Source organism: Haplochromis burtoni, unplaced genomic scaffold (genome assembly GCF_018398535.1).
Source record: "Haplochromis burtoni strain Fernald_Lab_line unplaced genomic scaffold, NCSU_Asbu1 Contig_170, whole genome shotgun sequence".
Classification (NCBI taxonomy): Eukaryota; Metazoa; Chordata; class Actinopteri; order Cichliformes; family Cichlidae; genus Haplochromis; species Haplochromis burtoni.
The window spans coordinates 364,077-385,300 of record NW_024582531.1 but is presented as its reverse complement, the minus strand read 5'-3'; the positions used below and the strand labels follow the sequence as shown (position 1 = coordinate 385,300).

The 21,224-nt window shown below is 40.2% G+C and overlaps 2 protein-coding genes across 4 annotated transcripts in view; one reads left to right on the top strand and one right to left on the bottom strand.

Moving 5' to 3' along the window:
• The window catches only part of LOC102291364 (kynurenine 3-monooxygenase), a 20,935-nt gene extending 11,379 nt beyond the window's left edge, over positions 1-9,556 (top strand). For 2 of the 3 annotated variants that reach the window (XR_006054957.1, XR_006054956.1), the window contains 10 exons: positions 1,188-1,353; positions 1,453-1,524; positions 3,772-3,893; positions 4,382-4,529; positions 4,603-4,660; positions 4,753-4,835; positions 6,732-6,833; positions 6,931-6,990; positions 8,343-8,594; positions 8,657-9,556. Coding sequence is in view for 1 of the 3 variants with exons in the window: in XM_042225379.1 (XP_042081313.1) it covers positions 1,188-1,353; positions 1,453-1,524; positions 3,772-3,893; positions 4,382-4,529; positions 4,603-4,660; positions 4,753-4,835; positions 6,732-6,833; positions 6,931-6,990; positions 8,343-8,489 (958 nt within the window). In the remaining 2 variants the exon portion in view is untranslated. Of the gene's footprint in view, positions 1-1,187; positions 1,354-1,452; positions 1,525-3,771; positions 3,894-4,381; positions 4,530-4,602; positions 4,661-4,752; positions 4,836-6,731; positions 6,834-6,930; positions 6,991-8,342 lie in introns of all 3 variants that reach the window. The other variant, XM_042225379.1, reaches the window with a different exon arrangement.
• Positions 9,557-9,856: 300 nt separating this feature from the next.
• On the bottom strand, positions 9,857-19,181 carry opn3 (opsin 3). Its single transcript, XM_005933595.3, has 4 exons — positions 18,711-19,181; positions 16,484-16,803; positions 11,360-11,611; positions 9,857-10,828 (listed from the first exon to the last, which is right to left on the bottom strand). The coding sequence occupies exons 1-4, from the start codon at positions 19,027-19,029 to the stop codon at positions 10,553-10,555; spliced, it is 1,167 nt and encodes a 388-aa protein (XP_005933657.1). The 5' UTR covers positions 19,030-19,181; the 3' UTR covers positions 9,857-10,552.
• Between the last annotated feature and the right edge of the window lie 2,043 nt (positions 19,182-21,224).

Here is a 21,224-nt window from a genome sequence, read left to right as displayed (position 1 = left end):
ATATTTGTCAGCTAACTGTTTTTTTCTGAATAGATGGACAAAAACTGAAATGTTGTCTTCAGAACTTTCTGCCAGAAAGATTTTCTAAGATGTAGTTACAGACAAAGGAATCTATTTAAATCAAACCAGGCTATATATATTATAAAGTGTTATCATTAAGTTGAACCTGCTAAACTTTAACTAGATTAAGGTTAACTTAGCTTTAGGACCCCATCAATTCCAGTCTCCTGGGCAGCTAACTTAGCTTGCATGCACTCATTTTAGGCAGACTTTAGTTTTTTAAAGACCCAGTTCAGATTTAGGCAGCAGGCAGTTCTGTATGTTTCCACCACAAACAATGATGCACTGCTTTACAGAAGAAGTCACCTGAAACAAATGAATACATATGGGCCAAAAAATAATTAAATGCACCCAAATAAATTACATTCTGCCACATTATTTACTGGTGTATGGTGCTCAAACAATTTGGCAGTACTAAACATCATTTTGTATTCTGCAAGCATCATTAAATACGAAGATGGGTTGCCAAGAAAATATTCAGAGGTAGTTAACTTCGAGTTTGACAGATGCAGCAGCATCCACCTACACATGCTGTTCTGAGAGCAGCATCGGATCTGTGATCGTATGTAAATCTCTGCATATAGCACACCAGACTGTGTGACTCTTGTTCTGTACAGCAGCTTTTATAGGTGACGGCAAAAACGCAACCATCCTTTACCATCATTCATCTAAGTAAAAGTTTTTAATGACCACTAAATGATCATCATGTGGCTTTTGATTCTAATAATAGTGACATTCTGACATTGTAAATTTAATATAAATCTGCTGTATCTAATGGAACATTCAAGAAGATACAGTTTAAGTCAACTCGGGCTTTGAGTCAGTAGTTCATTTGTGTCTCATTCAGACCTTAAGCTAATAGCCTCGAGGCTGAGCAGTTACCTTATTTTCTCAAGTATCAGAAAAGAGAGGCTTTCTATAAAGCCAAGCAGTGACAGCTCTGTACGCGATAGGACACTGCTTCCAGTAAGCCTTTGCTCATTACACGATTCAATTCTTATGGGTATTTTTTGTGTAATTAGGAACTCTGTGGCTTAATCATTAAAGCAGTTAATTCTTAAAAATAACCTCCATGTTACTTAGTTTTTAATGAAGTTAACTTGTCATGTTGCTAATGTGTTTCTCAGGTTGGACGGGTCCAAGGAGCAGGTCAAGGCAGACTTGATTGTGGGGTGTGATGGGGCTTTCTCTGCCGTACGTAAGCAGTTCCTTCGGCGTAGCCGCTTCGACTATAGCCAGACCTACATCCCTCATGGCTACATGGAGCTCACCATGCTACCCATTAATGGAGAGGTCAGCACGCTTCTAGTATTCGGCTCAGCAAATTTCATCTGCAGTGGTAGTTATCTTTCTGCTCATGTAATTTCTGCTGGCTGTCTTCATTATCCCCAGTTTGCTATGAAGCCTAATTATCTACACATCTGGCCACGAAACACATTTATGATGATCGCCCTGCCCAACTTGGTAAGTGTGAACTGATTTCTAAACTATATCAGTGAATTAAGAAATTCAAGATTTGTTTATTTGTAAAGTTACTACTGCATATTATGTGGCAAGCTAAAGGAAACAAACACTAGCACATTTCAGAGCTTGACTGACCTCTGGGATGTCCTCATGGAGTTAATTAGGCTCACTTCATAACTATGAAGTGAGGCTTACTCATCAGAAGTATCTTGGCACCCTGAGGTTCACCCTACTTTTCACACAGCAGTGTTGCACTCCTTCCCACCTGTGCCTCTGCATCTTTTTCTCTGACTCAACAACTCTCTGTCGTTCCTTTATCTGGTTAATCCCATAATGATTTGTCTGCGTGGCTGAATCAGCACAACTCTTTTCCTCGCCTAAAGGAGACTAGGTTAAGGCAACTGACTTTTGAGTGCCTTCACACTGTCACTCACTCCCCATTTCCCAGAAACACATTTCACACGGCTGTGAAAAAAATTGTCTTCCTTGCTGTGGATACCATGGAAACAGTGCTAAAATGTCCACGGGGAGGACTTTGTGATGTTGATAGATGACACCTGCTCAGAAGGACAGATAATGGCACATACACAACCTCAGTGAACTTCCATCCAGTGGTGTCTGGCATTCCGTTTACATTGAGGATGGAAAATTCTAAACTATGATCAGCAGGGAAGATTTCTCAAACATATAAATTCATCCCTCCATTCTCTTCTGTTTATCCTTTTTCAGGGTCGTGGGGGGTGGGGGGTTGCTGGCGCTTATCCCAGCTGTCTTAGGGCGAGTGGCGGGGTACAGCACTTTGGCACGGTGGTTAGCACTGTTGCCTCACAGCAATAAGGTCCTGAGTTTATTTCCACCATCAGGCTGAGCTCTTTCTGTGTGGAGTTTGCATGTTTACCCCATGTTTGCGTGGATTCTCGTTGGGTATTCCGGCTTACTCTCACTGTCCAAAGACATGCAGTTAGTTAGTGGGGATAGGTTAATTGGAAACTCTAAATTGCCCATAGATGTGAGTGTGAATCAAACATATAAAATCAAGTAAAAAAATCTATTTAAACTATAAATGCTGCATCCTGCTGCCTTATATGCACCAGGATGCTAATTTTTTGGTAATGCTTTGGGTACTGAAGCTTTGGAATGGCCGTGCATCTCTGGAAACCCACTGAAGCAATTAGACAAAGTTGCTGACACTTGCAATCTAGAAAGCGATTTGATTCACTTTATGCAAGTGTTTAGTGTGTGAGGTACCTGTTTAACTGCCTGACGTTTTAATGTCATCTGCCTAATTAATTTTTTTTCATTAAACATTTGTGATGGATTTAAGGTGAATGTTTTTAAGGCTTTTAATAATCAAACTGTGTTGATTATATTGTCATTTGTGTACTGTGTGGTATGCAATGTGTGAGTGATTTTGTTTACTTCAACCAGAACGATAATGATGAAGGAGGAATAAACACAGTGGCCTTCAGTTTTTCTTGATCTTACTTTTACTTGAACTTGCTTCCAAAAAGGAACAGGAACTTTATCGAGACCCACTAATATGTGGGTCTCGATTAAAACACAAGCATGTTAACTAATGCTTTACGACCAAATATCAGTAAAACTAAAACTAATAACATTCGTCCTTAACTGTACTGTTACATAAGGAGACAAATTATGCTAATGCTTAAAACTTTAATATCTTTTGATAATTGAATGTTAATCATTATTATTGCTATCAATATACTATAATTATCTGTTTATTTAGCTGGTCTATTTTCCAGATTTAGATAATTAAAGCCATATTATTAAAAAGTGCAATACATAGCTGGCAGTGTAAAACCTGCAGTTAAACTCACATTAACAGCAGCATTAGCATAAATAATAAATACAGAAGATAATTAGATATTATTCTGAAACTGACCATTCTGCAAAATAAGTGCTTTGGGTACTTTGTTTTTATGGTAATCTCCTACATTTACTGATGTTGTAATAAAGGTGTACTTATTTTGGCCTGTTAGTATGCAGTTAGCATAGTTTGGGGGAAAAAACAAGATTCAATGTGCCAAAATGAGTGAGACCACACAACAGTCTAATCTTTCATTTGGATGTATAACTTGGCGTGATGCTAACAGTTCAGTTCTCATGTATCTCTGCTGGAACAACGAGCAGTAAAAGGTTAATCCTGTGAAGCATCCTGTGGTCAAGAGTGTCACGATGGATTTGGGAGCTAACGTCTCTGTGTACTCTGTTTACTTTCTGATTTAGGACAAGACATTCACCTGTACCCTTTTCATGCCCTTTGAAGATTTTGAGAAGATCACCACAGGAGATGAAGTCATCGAGTTTTTCCAGAAATACTTCCCTGACACCATACCACTAATAGGAGCGTAAGTGACTTTCTCCCTCCCCACCCACTTCCCTGAATCCCCCGTCCGCCTTTATCTCTTCATCCGACCTGCCAAATTGTCTTCAAAAGGCCTTTTATTTCCCGTCATCCCATCAGCTCCAGCCACATCCACAGCTCTGTTCTGTGAAGTGTGAAATTGCAGACTTACAGTTATATGGATTTTGTGAGGTGAGGTTCTAATTTGAGGTGAACCATATGTTGCGGGTGACAGAGGTAGAGGGCTGTGTGAGGCGCAGAAACGCTTGAAGCTTTCATTCAGTTACTCATTCAGAGTGCTTTGGCATAAACGGCTAAGTGCCTGCTTTAATTTCTCAGTTTAGCTGCTTAGTTAGACAAACAGAGCATAGCTGTGTTTGTGTCTTGTGATAAATGCTCTTTTTGGCAAACACAAAACAGTCTGTTGCAACTGTCAGATTAAATTGTGCAAAATGAGTTTGTAATTCTTGAATTTCAATTTTTGTGTTGCAGGGATACTCTCCAGAGAGATTATTTCCGATTGCCTGCACAGGCCATGGTGTCTGTCAAATGCAACCCATATCACATTGGTGACGCGTGCGTCCTTATGGGTGATGCAGCCCATGCAGTAGTGCCTTTCTATGGACAAGGAATGAATGCTGTAAGTAGCACTAAATGAGGGGAGGAAAAGGCAGAATTAGACAGAGACTAATTCATCTATTCATGTTTTATAGGGCTTTGAGGACTGCATTGTCTTTGACGAGATAATGGATCAATTCAATGAGGATTTCAGTAAGCACTTTTTAAATGACCAAAGATTAACGAAGAGAGAAAAGCTGAGCATACAGAATAATTTCCATACGGCCCTTTGTGTATCCCGCTAGGTGCTGTTCTGCCTGAGTATACCAGAGTTCGGGTTCCAGACGACCACGCAATTGCTGACTTGGCCATGTACAACTACATTGAAGTAATCCACATATTTTTTTTAATATGAAAGCAGGAAGTTGTGGTCAAAATTTTATACACTGTATGATTTACAGTGTATGAATTTGTTGAGCTGTTTTTTGTTTTTGTTTTTTACATAGTGGGATGATTGTACAGCATACATATTTAATGAATTTTAAAAAAAGAATTGGGTGCACAAGTTAGATTTTTTATTTTATTTTGATTTTCTCTAATCCACAAATGGTCAAATATATACTTATACTGCCATGTCACGCTGTGTGGCAGGCAGGATTGGACCCAAACGCAGGACTCGCAAAACACAAAGGGATGAATTAAGGGAGGCAGCTTTATTGTACTGAAGAAAACTAACATACAGAATACAAGAAACAAAACCTAAAACTGGAAACTAGGAACAAGAACAGAAAAGCTAGAAAACTAAGGAACTAGGAGCAGACTCTGAAGAAAACCAGGGAAATGATGAGCACGGAGAAACATACACAGCAAATGGGAATGACACGACAACCGGGAGAGGAGAACCCAGGACTTAAATACACAAGGGTGTAACGAAGGAAACAGGAGGGAAACACAGCTGGGGCTAATCTGACAAAATGAGACAGGGAGGAAGCAAAACTGAAAACACTGAGACTGTCAAAGTAAAACAGGAAACAAGAGACCTACACAAAGAAAGTGACTTGACACTGTGACATGGAGGCTAGGGAACTAGGGAACCAGAAACACAGAGACAAGAGTAACTAACCGTGGAATATGGAAGGCACAGTGACAGAAAACTAAAAATATAGCACAAGGAGAAAACGATAAAGAGAACCAAAAATGTGAAAAACAACAAATCAAAGAATATAACTTAATCCAAAAACCCAAAACACTGGGTCACAGGCCCAGTACCGTGACATATGATCCCACTAATATTTGGTTAAATAAACTTGATGTTTGCCTGCTTTATCTGTTCCAAATCCTGTTTTGATGTTTGCTTTTTCCAAACATTCTCCCGTTGTAATATCCACTTGTGTCCAAGTTTCAGGTGTTGAGCTGTTTGAGGTGAAGTTGAAGAATTTGTCAGTAACCCTTGTTCTTCATTACTCCATCCATTTTGTGCAATGTACCAGTAGCACTGGCAGCAAAACAGCCCTACTACCACCACTATGCATGAGAGTTGTTACAGTGTTGTTAGGTTTGCACGCCTCGCCTTTATACCTTCAAACATACCACTTGATCATTGTCTCATTTTGACCATAGAAATTTTCTCCAGAAGGCATTTTGCTTGTCCATTTGGGAACCTGTGAATTGCAGGTGAGCTTGAATGTATCAGAGTTGGGGCAGGGGCTTATTTCTTGGTCAGCAACGTCTCAGACCACAGTGATGTAAAACTCACTTGAAGGGTGGACAGTGACACTGCTGTTCCAACAGTTTCCAGTTCATGGCAGGCTTGATCCTTGGTGGTTCTTGGGTTGTTCCTAAACATCCTAACCAATTTCCTCTCATCTGAGGGTGACCGGGTGACCCATTAAACTTTTGAAACGTCCATCCTAAAGCCATTTTGAAGTACATTTTGAGAACCAACTGCTCAATAAAATGTATTTCCACTGACCTGAAAACTGAAAAACAAAAAGGTGTTGATGGGCATAAGTGATGAAAATCCTCTTCATCACTTCTGAAGCAGAACAGTTCTCTAACCTTCTGTGCATTTAAAGTCTCTCTCTCAAAAGTAATGGATAAAGCAATTAAAAAATAGCAGGACTATGTGTTGGCTTAACAATACTCTTGATCTTCCACTGCTGCAATTATATCGAAAGGCGGGAAGAAGGAAGTCTAAAGTTTCTCATATGGCTCAAAGATCTACCTAATGATATCATAAAATGGCCAAATGGCTGACAAACACATTTGTTGTATTGTTTCATAGATGCGAGCACACGTCAACTCCAAATGGTTCCTTTTCAGAAAATATGTTGACAACATCCTCTACTTCTTCATGCCAAAGACAATAATTCCACTTTACACAATGGTAAGTTGGATACAGTATCACTAATGAATAGTAACTGTTTCCACATCATTTTGTCTGAAAACTAAATCTGCTATTCTTTCTGTTTTCTTGTCTCTAGGTCACTTTCACTAGGACCAGATACCACGAAGCAGTCAAGCGGTGGCACTGGCAAAACAAAGTAAAATACTTGGAAAAAATGTGCACTACACATGATGCAATTTAATTTTGATGGGACTTTTTGTGCCTTTGAACAGCTAAGCACTGTAATTAGCAAAGTGACAGTGTTATCAGAAGCAGCACTAAAGGCGGCTGCGACTCTGAGTAAACAGTTCTCCATTTAACACACATCACGGCCGTACGCGTTTGTGGTTTCTCTCGCTGGGCTGTAGATAAGGCTGTTAGTCCTTGGCTCTGTGTTGAACTGTCTGATTTGCCTGTGCTGGCAGCTTCTGCTCTAATAGACAGTTGGACAGCCGGGATTTTCACAGCCTCCCCTGTAAATTGATTCAACCCGTAGGGCTGTTTGGGCAAAGGGTGAAATGACCTTCATGGGAGAAAGAAAAGAAATATTATCTCTGAAGCATTACAGTTAACACGATAATATGGTGTGATACTGAATATGGAATGACAGGTAAAAATATAGGTCAGAGACAGGGTGGCAGTGAAGTGTAAGGATGTATTATAAAAGTGTCAGTAACAGCAAGGTCATTGATTGGGTGAAGGGATTACTTCACTTTAGGTAAGCAACTGAACTACAACAATTACCCAATTTCCTTCGCGGTCAACCTTCAGGATCAATTAAGTTTTACTTTATTGTAATTACACATAAAAAAGATTTTAAAAAGTTGTCAAAATATTTAATTTACTTTAAATTTTTGAAACAAACACATGTTGTTTATTAACCCTATGACAATAAATGACCTACAAATCATTCAGTTATAACATAACTCAAGGAACCATTGTTATGTCTCCACCTAACAGGGATCATGTTGACATTAAGTTATGTATGTACATATACAATGGTGCCATATTTAGATGTAATGTCATGTTATCAGTTTGTCTAACAGGCCAGGTAAGAATGGCTGAAATCTGAGCATTTTGCATATATTGCAACAGTTTTATTTGTACAGTGTTTCAAAAGCTAGATGCTTTCCTCCGGGCAGCTCAGCCACAGAGTTTGCTGGTTGGCACCTCAATAACTCCAGTCTCCGCACATCTCTGCACCTCATCTCTGGTCCTCAGCGTCACTATAAAAAGAGGAGCGTTCATTAATTAAATCCCTTCCACCCTCAGCCTCGCTGGCACTGCCCCTCAAGCCCGCTGCACCATCCCTCCACTGCAGCAGAGCCAGAGACCACACCCCTGTCACATACTGCCATAGATCTCCAGGGAAACAAAGCCTGGGTTTTTTCTTTGCAGCTATGTTTGGGATACTGATGTTCATGAAACTGGAAGCAATTTACCAACCTTTGTGTGATTTGTGAAGCAAATAACTGAATTCAAACTAATTATCTATTCATTTCTTCACAGGTGATAAACCGTGGCCTGCTGCTCAGTGCTGTGGGGGCTGTTCTTGGTAGTTCCTACCTGCTCATTAAAAATCCTCCAGATATCAACAAGCTCATCGTCTCTGCTGAGAAAATGTGGGACAGGCTTGTGGCTCTCAGGACGCTCTGAGCACAGGCATCATGACTGATCTGACAGACAGATGTACAGACTTAGAGTTAAACACTAGAAAAGAATTTAGAGGCGCCCAAATATTAATTAGATTTTGACTAAATTATCTAATTCACAGTCAAAGGAGCTTGCAAAGAAAACCTGGATGACTGAGAACCTTCACAGACATCTAATTCACAGCTATAACTCCAGTAATGGCAAATTACTCCAATAATGGCTGCCCTCACTTCAAGGACTTAGTGATTGATCAGAACGACTTACACCGTTTCATTAGTGTTAAACCGATAATGATCAGCAACGGTGAGCAGAACACTGCTGTTTTAATTATTAAGCAAGTTTAATTCAAGAACACAGGGTCAGTTTTAGGTGTGTGTAGAAGTTTTTACTGTTTTTACACAAGAATGATGTCAGCTATTTTTCTTTGTCTCCACTGGGTCTAGTGACATTTACTTCATGCAAAATCTGGGATTTGTTTTTGTTTTTAAAGCTGCATTAAATAATCTGAGCTATTTTACCTGATGTTTTTGCAATGTTTCACTTATACATACATTACTGTGCAAATATATTGAGCCAACCCTTATTTCTTTATATAGGTGCAGTGATTTATTGAAACATGCTAAAACAAATGCAAATATAGACGACAGAATTGTGTACAACTCTTTGGATGTTTTGTTCTGTGGTCTGTCAAGATCGTGTCACACTGCTTCAAGAAAGGTGAAAGTTTCCTATTTATTAAGGATATGACTATCAAACGCTGTTCACCTGCAGTATAGGTTTAGATCTGCCAGCCCTCCACTTTTTTAAAGACACTTCACACCACTCTGAGATGTGATAAGTATTTTCTGCCTGTCAGACTGTGTTATCTTTGATTTTATCTGTTTATCTTTTTTGTAGATTTAACTAAAGAAATTTTCACAACAGCCTGCTGGTAACAAAGATACAATTTTACATATGTACTTCTGACCAACCGGCAATGTAGTATTTCCTCTGTTTGGGCTTGGAGTTTGGCTGGTTTGTCCACTTCAAATGTGCTGCTATGCTCACCTATATAAAACAAGTGAAGATGACTGGTTTTAAGGACTTTTATTTACCCTTCATGAAACTCATTGATCATTTTCACTCTCTGGCAAAAAGCATAAATGTTAAATTTCCAGTTTTGTCACCTATGGACACAGCTAGGCAAGTTTTTTTTCTGTTTCCAGTCTTTATTATAACATATGCTTCATAGTGAAAATACAGTAAGAAATCAACCAAGTCCCAGTTTTCCAACTGTCTAAAAAGACAAAATCCCTCTCACTCGTTCTCACATCCACAGTTAAAAGGGTTTTTATCAGCTAAGGAAAACCATTCATTAAATCTATTCATAGCTGACAGCTCAGGAGGAAATGAAAGGAGCGTGTCACTAAGGTCTTAGTCTCATTTCCTCTTAGTCTTCAAGTAGGGCTACTCCCATCGTCCTAATACATACAAATCTACCAAGTGTAATTTCACAGTGACTGATCTTGTCACACTTGATATTTACATTGAAATAAGATGAGCTTAAGTAAACAGGCTAGATAGCTTAAAATAGGGTCTCTTTATTGAATAAATATACACAGTAATGTCAGTTTGTGCATTATGGGTTATGGCTAAGAATCTAAGGCTTGTATTCCATTATACACAGTTGGGTACCAACCAAAATATGAAAATGCTACCACATGTTAAGCCAAACTCAGGTCCTCAACTGCCTTTCATATACTCAACAAAGTCCTACAGCTGTCACATATACTGTATGGCATATCTGACAAATGCATGTGAGAAAAATACCACCACTACTACATTAAGTTACTTATATCACAACAGCCGATGTTAGATGAGGATGTCAAACTTTCATACTACTCAAACTGGTTTATTTGAGAACTTGGGCTTACAGTTGGGTTTATACATGAAGCTGTAACCAGGCTGTTAACACGTGTGGACACAGAAACAGCCAGGGAGGTCAGACAGGATTGTTTTGGCTTGGAGTTGCATGTTAGGTCCTAAGGCATACAGAGTGGTGGGGTGAGAAGTCCGGTGTTTTTGGCTCACAGTGGCCTCACTTGGATAACATTAAACTGCGTGGAGTTTCCAGCCTTGGAGGTCACATCCAGGTGCTGGAAGTCATCGCTGGTGATGATGAAGACGATTGAGGAGGAATTGAAGGTCACCCTCTTCTTGGGTCGCGCCTTGGTGCTGCTGCACATACTGGACACAACGATCGGTCGGATGGGACGCTCGGTCGGAGCCAGGGGGCGCTCTTTGAGGTTGCGCTGCAGCCAAGAGATCCGAGAGCAGAGCAGCTGCAGCAAACAGCGGCGGAACTGTAGAAGAGAAACAGAAGCAAAGGCTGGTATTTAACAACAGCCTCCTTTCTTCACTCATTAGTATGTCAAACACACAAGAGATCAGCCTCTAGCCAGCAAACCAAGACTAGTGGTCCAGACCATTTCACTCTGACATACAAAATAAAATTAATTTTTATGCTCACCATATTAAGGAATGGAAAAATATTTTTAAAATAGTGACATTTTGTGGGAAGATATTCCTGCAATTTGCTACTTAAAGCTGCAGTTACACAAGAGGAGACAAAACCGTCCCCTCACATTGAGATGCTATTGATTTGTTGTGTTTGTCCATATTTAATTATGGGTCAGCTGTGGTTACTCCGGGGGAGGGATGACAAACTACACAGCAAGCGGCTATTCAGAACTCTCAAGTGAAATATATCATGTATTCTAGACAGCAGCCTAACCTGGGCTGATTTTCGAGCAGCAACACAAAGAGATTGGTGCTGGAGAGGTAGCCTCACCCCAAACATTAAAAAAAGAAAGAAAAATAATTTGATTACAAACCTTTCTGCTCATAAAGACGTAAATGAGGGGGTTGTACGCCGTGCTCGACTTGGCAAAGAATGATGGGATGATGGCCAGAGTGGGCGAGACCATGCTCTTCCTGCCGAAGGCCTCCATCATGGAGACGACAGCGTAGGGTGTCCAACAAACCAGGAAGCAGGTTATCATCAGGAGAAACATCACGGCGACTTTCTTCTCATAACGCAAAATCTTGATGATTTGAACCGTTTGGAGGTCTTGGAGAGAGCGCAGCTATAAGAAACAGGACAGAGCAGGATGCTGACATGATGGGATATTTCTTTATCAAGCAAACAAGTTACAGTGACACTTTGTCATAAAGTAAATTTATGTCACAGTCTTTGATTTTGTTTGTTTGCTTAGCCTCATTAGTTTATTCTACTTATCTAAGACAATTTTATGTTATTTGGGGGGGGATTAATCCTAATTTCTACCTGCTACACCAAAGTAATTTCTCAACTCTGGGATATATATCAACCTGTGCTATATTACTGATCTCCCCATTCTCCCCTGTCTGTCTTGTTCCCTCAGCAGCTCTTCTACTTCCATAGTCACATTTCAGTGGTTTTTATTCCGTTTTACTTTGCTTTATTTTTTATCATCCTAAGGGCTTTTGCCTGTGTTTCATCTTGGGGCCTGTTCCAGGAAGCAGGCTTAGTCAAAGAGACGGTCAGTTACCATGGCAACAGACTTTGTGAACCTAACCCTCTTGCTGGTAGGATTTGTACAACAAACCTCCCCTCCTGCTAACTTTGCAGGAACTGCTTGTGTACATCCATAAGGTCAACGTCAAAACATATACCAGAACAAATTAATCTGCAGGAGTTAACATTCTTCGGGAAAAAAATATTGGTAAGATGTTATTTTGTTATCCAAGAAGTATCTTCAACTGCCTTTAGACAGACACAGAGCACGTGGACAATGTGGATTTCATTCTCGTCTCAGAATCAAACCTTTGCAATGTCTTTCTTTCTAACACTGCGATTCTGTGCACATTCAATCCAGTTTCCCTGCACTGAAATATTTAGTGTAATTTACTGTTTGGGCAGCATTTAAGTAGAAATCAATAAATGTGTAGTCATTTTGAGCTCTTTGCCTGTTAATCATTGTACAACTTTAGCTTGTGACTTTATAGTTTAACCACTAGCTTTTGTGCAAGCACAGTGTGTGCTCCCCATGTTATGATTGGCCTCTGATTCTAAGACATGACACACTCTCTCTCCTGGCTGCCATCACTAAGATGGTGATTGGACAGCTGCCGAGTCCAGCTCTCGACTCAGATTAAATCAATTTAAGCTCTGTGTCAGGACGGCTGTTATTTGGAGTGAACATCCCGGTTCTGTGTCTCTTGTGGTAAATTTATTGGTTTAGCAGCCACATGGATGGATGGAAGGATAGTTAAAAAACAGAAAGTTAGTTTTCATTTTCATTGGGAGTTCTCTCTATTTGTTTTATTTCTTTTTATATTTAAACCCACCAAAGCTCTACAGCTGTCAGGCTAGTTTACTGGTTACAACAAGATAGATTACATTAATTTCCAGTTTTATCTCTCTTCTCCTCTTGAGAGTTGTATCTTAAGATGTTGGTAACATCGTAAAAGTTGTGAAAACATGATAATGCCTTGGTAACAGGCTGGATTCACGACACTGCAGATCAAACCTACCCTTCAGCTAAAGAGATGTGATGATAAACAATATAGCTATTCTCTAGACTCGCTCAAAAAAGAACACAGCAGCTGAACGTAGACGTGAATACAATATTTATGACTTTACAATTTGTGCTCTTTATGCTCTTTTTCTTATTAATCCACAACCTTTTGCAAGCTTAAATTCTATTGTTTCTCCAGGCCTTCACATATCTATAATAAGATTTTCTTTCTGTAGCAAAGCCGACCAGCTGCTCTCGTATCAAACCAGAAATAGTCTGCAGGGTACTGAGTTATTCCTCTTTGAAGATGTTCCCAAAATACTGTGACATGTGACAAATCCAACCAGGCCTCTGAGGTGCTCCAAGAACGCAGCAGCTCACACTTCCTGCATGATTGTGCATATTTAAGAAAGGAAACTGATGCAGGAAGGCTTGGAAATCAGTTAGTCCCTTTCTCATTTACATGTTTCATTACAAAATGTGCTTTGTCACTTCAGCAGTCATCTCCTGAATGATGACTGCAGATTCCTTCACAGACAAAGTATTTTTTTCGTGACATTATTAAAATAAACTGAACTCATGTCACTTGTCCTTTGCCACAAGAATTTAAGGCAATGCTTCTAAGAAGCACAATAGTGAGTTTTCTGGATGAGTTCTAGCATACAGGACAGGTCCCAAAGGCACAGAGGAATGTAATGATAAAACAGCCGTTAATGAAAAGGGTGTGAAAGGCAGCACTTAACCCTTTAAGGTCAAGGAGTGTTTTTTATTCAAATGAATGTCGCAGAGTCTGCATTTTCAATCTCTGGCTAAAGGTATAAAATAATCATGCAAAGAGATAAAAAAACAAAACAAAACTTTTGCAACAGTAACTGAGTTACTAACAATTTGGGAAGCTATTGACTAGTATGCTTACTTAGCGTCTGGAAGTGACGACTTGTTTGTTGTGGCTTCTTGACTAAGACTTCCTGTTCCATTCGCCAATCACAGTTTGTAAATGCCGACCATTTTTAGGGCATTCGACTAAAGGCCCAGTGAGCTTATACCATGGCAAAGTGTCAATCTACAATCCATTCCACACATTACAATAACCTGTGAAGTGTGATGGACTGTGAGGTGGAGCCACGTGACTGATGTTCTGTTTTAAACAAACTAAAAATTTAAATTGTCAGATGTCTTTTAGATTAGATTTCACTCAATGCAACCCCTCAGCTGAAACTACACAAATATTTAGTGATATTCCAATATATCAGCCAATACTTACAAAGTAAGTACACAAACAGATTTCCCTAATATTGGTTATGTTTCCAACAGTGAAGTCGCAGAGAGCTCTCTGGTAGACAAACAACGCAATGCCAATACTCATAACATGGTTTTCCCCTGTCTTTATTACTTTATTTATTAGCTGCTATAGAAGCTGATACTGATTGAATATGTTTGGCGTATCATTCGTTCTATTGGTGTAAAGTCTGCAGAGTTCAGTTCAGTATCTTCTACTACAAAGCTATGCTGTTGTAATATCTGCAGTATGTGTTTTGGCATTGTCTTTCTAAAATAAGCAAGGCCTTCTCTGAAAAAGACGTAATCTGGGTGGGCACATGTGTTGCTCTGAAACCTGTAGATACAGCATTCGTGGTGTGTTTTCAGATCTGCAAGCTCCTAATTCAATATTCCCTAATGTACCCCCATAACACCAGAGGCAGGCTTTTAAACTAAGCACTGAGGGACGCTCCCCTCTTTATGCTTTTTTGAAAACAGTTTCCATGTTTTCCAAAAATAATGTCAGATTTTAAGGTTGCTTGACCACGGAACAATTTTCCATTTTGCCTTAGTCTATTTGAAATTAAATTTAGGGCAGAATAAACAGCAGCATTTCTGGATCATGTTCACATATGGCTTCTTCTTTGCATGACAGAGCTTTAATCTGCACTTAAGGATAGCATGGTGAAATGTTCACAGATAATGATTTCTGGAACTGTTCCTGAGCCCATGTAACAATTTACATGACAGAACATTTCAACGTTTTCAAATGAAAACGCATCTTTTTCTCTCTGTTTTGGCCTTCCGTCCACACCGAGACGGTGTTTTCGGTGAAGGAAAACACAGTGTTTTGAAAACGCTCTCCAAAGCAGATGCATTTGAAAACGCTGTTTTCACGTTGCAGTGTGGACAACGAACCCGGAGCCTTTTCGAAAACGATGACACATTTTAGTCATGTGACCAATTAAACAAAGATAGCGGAGGGCATTATACAGCAGTTGTTTTGTTTGCTCTCAATTTTGACAGCCCTATTAAAGATTAATATCAGTCTGTACAAGCTTCAGATAGCTTTTCTTCAGATTTTTTAATTCTCATTCGCTTTTGCAACTTTGTCCTTTTGTGTTACTCGCAGCAACAACTCCACCTCATTGTTAGTCCATTTAAAAAACTCGACGCTTTTCCTCGACATTTTGCCGCAACGTTTCAAAGAGCCGGAAAGTAAATAAGCGGCAGACAGAAATCAGTCAGGTCGAATCGTCTTGTGTTTCACGCATGCGCAGTACTGGAGCATAAGCATTTTCGTCTGTTTCAATCTGGACGCACAACTCTGTGAAAATGACTGAAAACGATAGTTGGACGCGGAGCGTTTTCAGACGGAAATGCCGTTTTCAAATCTATCCGGGCTAGTGTGGACGTAGCCTAAGATGGTGTTTTTATACCCAGTCATGTTTTTTACCTGTTGCCAGTTAACTTAAGCGGTTTCTGCTTAGGTAAGCTGTTGTTCCTTTAGCTTTTTCTTTTTAGTTCCACTTTTTTCTCTTCTATTAAACAATTGATTCGTCAATTTGGAGATCAAGTGATGACATTGAAATATCCTTTGTAAGTTGGTATAAAACGCTGAAATGTTCTTTCGCTGCATGTGATGAACTGACCTCAAAGTCAGCTGAAGTGGAAGTCCTGCGACACATCAGTGCTAATTCATGTGTAAGCTGAAAGACAGAGACACTTCAAGTGTCACATGAACTGAGGTGTTAGCACTCAAAGCAGCTGGAGTGTGTTTACACACTGGAATTTGTTGTCGGGTATAAGAGCTGGAGTTTTGTTTTTGTATTGTTCTCTGATGTCTCACTTTTATTGTACATGCTTGCACAGTTGAGCTGTCAGTTATAAGACAAGGGAAGAAAACAGCAGTGAAAATTCAAGTTACAGCAAAAAAAAAGATGTTTCAGGAGTATGACCTAAAACTAAAAATGTGTTTTGTGCAAAATCTTAAAACAACTGAAGTCTACTATTCTGGAAGTGAGAAATAACAACGTACAAAACTCTACATCAATAAATCGATAAGCATCTGAAATGGGGGCTAATATTTGAATAGAGATGTATTTTTGTGGGGATGTGTACCATTTAGTTTATTAATCTTATTGTTTCTAAGAGAAGCAAGCAATAAAAAAACCCAAAACGATCCTTTTTATTCCTTACCCTTTGCACTGTATACAGGATGTTCCCATAGCAGTAGATCATGACACCAACAGGCACAAAGAAACATGCCAAGAGGAATAAGAGGATGAATGAGGCATCGTTTGGGTCCTTCGAGGTCCAGTCCAGAGAGCAGCCCAGCCTGTGGATCTCTAGAGTGTAGCGGTTCCACCCGAGCAGGGGAGCACCTGTCCAGGCCAGGGAGTAGAGCCAGATGTGGGCGATGGCTCGCCATGCCCAGGGGAAGTCCACCACCTGTGCATGGACCACCCGGATATAGCGCTCATAAGCCAGGGCCGCCAGAGTCATGATGGAAACGATGCCTGGCAGCAAAGGGAGAGAGACAACCACGCTGAGTAATGCAGACCGCGCACTGCAGGATTTGGGTCAGTGGCTACTCAGCGTGTCTGGGTTGAGTGTACATCGCACTCAGTGTAAACACAAATCTGAACATCTTGTGTCTGGACATCACATTCAATCATTTTGGTGCAAAACCCTGTGAAGATGCACAGAAAGAGGCTCTTGACTCCTACGCACACACACCTTTAGGACCCGCATCTGCATTACACAGCCTGCTTTTACCACACGTACTGAAGTGTCTTGTGTGCATAGCTGTCGCTCTTTTGTTCCTCCTGTGCATCATTTTACTTATAAGCATGCAATCTTAAGAGCACCTCTTAAAGCCCTGGTATAGCATCTACGATAACTTTGCTGAAATTAGGTCAATATGCCAGGAAAAATATTTTTATTCAAACTTCATCATACACCCTCCCCTAACCTATATACATGTATAGCTAGTTATGTAAGCTCAGATAGGTTTATTATTCTTTTGTTACATACGAATGAGACATATACAGCATCAATAGGTGGATGCACAGATTACAAAGGGAGACGTTATATAGTATGCGCTAAGTTTGAGCCACAGCAAACCAGCTGAAGGAAGGATGTGCTTGGACAGAACAGCCAGGGCTTACTGCTGCAGCTCCTGTGGCCCTTTGTGTGTCAGTTACTGAGTCACACTTAAAGTAATGTGCAAAGAAGACATCTTATTTGTGCATGGATTATTGGAGGGCACACGTACTGTCAAGCCAAGGGGGTTATCTTTATATACCTCAATTGTAACAGTATGCTCAGTGTAAGCAGCTTCTCTGGATTTGCAGTGCTCACACCCACTCAAGCCACGACAACCTGTATGACCTTGAGTTTTTCACATATCAAATATCACACAGAATCCTTTCCCCCCCTTTTGACAAGGGGGGGAGGGAGGTTATCTAAGGGCCAAAGAGACAGAACGCAGCATCTTCTCTCTTCAATGCCACTTTATTCACGAAAGACTTCATCTTATATAAACTGTTATATCAACACTATCTTTGTATGCCTTTTGGTTCTGAATTCTCCTGTGACATGTACATTGCAAGCCACAACCACTGCTGCAGTGCTGCACACCGGACACAGGCGGGCAAGTGTGCCCTTTGGAATATGTGGAAAGAAGACAATGTCACTTAAAGGACAGCAGGATGACAGAAGTCCAGCTGGTTCGCTGGGTTTCATTTGCTGAAGCGGGAGAAAAAAAATAAAAGAAGAAGACTTGGAGGCTATCACTAATGAGCTCATTACCACACATGAGTCCTTCTGAGCTCTAATTCCTACGCTGGTGGGACCCAGACAATAACCCTCAATGTTTATTCACACTTCCCAGATGAATAGACTTATGCTGGAAATAAATGGACACTTTTGCTAACATAGAAGGGCAGGCGCAGGGAGGTGTCAAAAGATTCCTCACTGTATGATGCAAGTATAAATACAGGAAGAAAAAAATACACAATATAAAGCTCAGCATAGCAGCTAGATATTACTACAGCTCATCATGCGGAGGGACTGCATGGTTTACTCTGTATTTTAATACAATTGAAGAGAGGAAATTTTCACAAGAACTCATAGATAATGTGCCATTTGAAAAAGATAAAAAAAAACCCCAATTATATTTAGATTTATGTTACTGATAACGTCCTTCATGCCTTCGTAGTGCATTCTTTGTTATTAATGAGCTTCTTTCCGCCTTCTGCCTATTTACACTGAGCCGCTATTTCCTTGCATATAGTGCGAGACACACAAAAATGTAACAGGGTTAAAAAATTATATTTGTAAATTATTTTAATAAAAACTATTATTAAATTTTAACACATGCTAGCATAAACGATTAAATTACTTTATTTTTTTCTCCTCTCACCAAATAAGCTGTTGCTGAAGCCGTCCCAGATGCACGTCGACTGGCTCCAAATCCATCCGCCTTTAACGCACGAAGCGAAGGTAAAGTTTATTCCGATGACAGAAACTAGAAAATCACTCAAACTTATGTTGACCAGCAGCAAATTGGTAGGCGTCCGGAGTCTTTTGAACCTACAGTAGAGTATTATGACAAAGACGTTATTGCAAAAGCCGAATACTCCGATAGTCCCAATGGTAAAAGCGAGAAGTTTGTAGGTGCCAAGTGCGAAAATGTAATGTTCTGTACTTCTCCCGGCTCTGGTTTCGTTAGGCAGATTCATTTCGCGGATGGAAACTTGGTTTCCAGCATTGTGCTGCGCGCGTCTCTGGGCACGAGAGGCTGTGCGCTCGTCGGCGCTCCCACACCGGCTCCTCGCGCGCCGCTAATTCAAAAGCCAACCTGAGACTGCTGTTTGCTGAAACTAGGTCAATATACCAGTGACTAGTCAGACCCAACAGGAACGTCAGGCTTCCGTTTATACTTTCAAAGTAAGACTTTTTGTATTCTTAGGTCTATATTTAGGTCTACTGAGATTAGGAGTTTGGCTGTACTTCGAAAAAACAAAAAATAAAATAAAAAGTCAAACAAAGACATACATGTTGAAATAAAGGCGTTCTTTCTTTCTTGAATTACCTCATAGCTCAAACTGTTAACAGATAATGCAGCTGACCCTTTAATTTGACTTGTGCTTTCAATCCACGTTATTTTATTTTGAAATTAAAATATCCTCTCAATCTCCAGGTCCTGACAGGCAGATGAAACGAACCAATTTAGCAAACATCAGCATTACTTACATGCATTTATTTTACCCTACTTCTATTTCCGTTTAAGGCCTCCGCATGTTTTAAAATGGAAATTCATTTATGACTTTTAATTGAGGACTGCTGTAATCCAATTAAAACCCCAAATTTCTTGTGATGCACATAGGCTAATTATATCACAATAAGTATAATGCAGAGCTTAAAATTTTTCTCTTTGCCCAGCATCTACCAGCATTAATTTCTGAGCTGTGGATGAGGAGGGTTGTTAGGAACACACACCCAGACTTCACAATCCTGTGGTTGGGCCTACGTCAACTAAGGGTGTATTGTGAGTAAAAGGTTAAAACACTGATGAGCGAGGCCGTAGATTTGGCATGGACGGAAGGGACGTGTCTCCACCAATATCCAGCGATTATTGAATTGTCCCCACCAATAATTTGATCTCTTCGAGTAAAGAAAAACAACCCGATAGAAAGAAAACCTAGTAGCACGGCAAGCCTGCGCTGCGAGGAGAAGAGGAGGATGGCAGCAAATAGGAAGAACCTGGATATAAGAAAGTATTTTTCAAAGAAACCTGTAAGTCACTTAAAGTCAAGTTCACTCATATATAATGTGTCCGTCGCAATAACGTTACAGGCTATGCTAGGCCATACATGCCAACACTCCCGATTTTTCCGGGGAATCCCGAATTTCAGTGCCCCTCCCAAAAATCTCTGGGGGCGACCATTCTCCCCAATTTCTCCCGATTTTCCACCCGGACAACAAAATTGAAAAACCATATCCCAGACTGGCCCAGCCAATTCCAGTTTCCAACAATGGCTACTATTACTGCAGCTGCTTAGTTTTACTCTTATTACTCTTTCTGGGTCGCAAAATAAACTTTTAACACATTTTCAGGCGAGAATGTCTGTGTAAACGTCAAATAACTTAAACATGTTATTGTTTGGCCTTTTTCAGTGCTTTAGTTGTGTTTTATTTGTTGGTGAGTAAATCGGTTTGGCTGAGATTAAAGTTATTCGATTAAATTAGATTAAATAAAACTTTATTAATCCCTCGGGAGGATTCCTCCGGGTTCTCACACTTATTCAGCTGTGTGACAGCAGTTTATTCGACCATCTACGCCAGCGTCCGGTTATATTTCAGACAGCAAGGAGCAGACGGCAGGTGACATAATTCTGAAGGCTAGACCGTCCAATTTCAAAATCGCTCATTTCCGGTCTACCCGGCTTTCGGAGGACCCGGCCCACTTAGACCACAAAGGTGGACGCAGCCTCTGAATTTGGACACCCCCGGCCTGTTTCCGGCCGGACAATAATAACGGTATTTTATCCGATAAATAAACACTGTAAGATTCAAGTTTTTTGTATATATATATGTACATGTATACCCCCTCCCCCAGCCCCCTTGAAATCTCCCTAATTCTGAGGGCTCAAGGTTGGCAAGTAGGCGCTTGGCCCACATCAGTCTAAAATTGTATGTAACCATGAATAATGTGATGCCATGTCCACCAGGAGAGACTGGACAGTATAGATGTAAAACCAATATGCCAGCAGTTCATTTCAGCTAATGAGAGGAGCAGGCATGTGTTTGTTGTGTGGGCATGTAGTCCATGTCTGTTGCTGTAACAGTAGTTCATGTTGAGAATAAAACATCCCAGCTCACTGATCTGATAGAGGGCAGTAGTGCATAATGTTGCTGAGAGACCTTTTACTTT

Bases quoted from the DNA above. Each gene is read 5' to 3' on its own strand.
- opn3 (XM_005933595.3), bottom strand. From the start codon at position 19,029: ATGAATCTGCCTAACGAAACCAGAGCCGGGAGAAGTACAGAACATTAC. The intron at 16,804-18,710 runs GTGAGAGGAGAA...CTTTGCTGCCAG, and splicing joins CTTCAGCAACAGCTTATTTG to GCATCGTTTCCATCATGACT. The intron at 11,612-16,483 runs GTAAGGAATAAA...TGTTTCTTATAG, and splicing joins TCCTGTATACAGTGCAAAGG to CTGCGCTCTCTCCAAGACCT.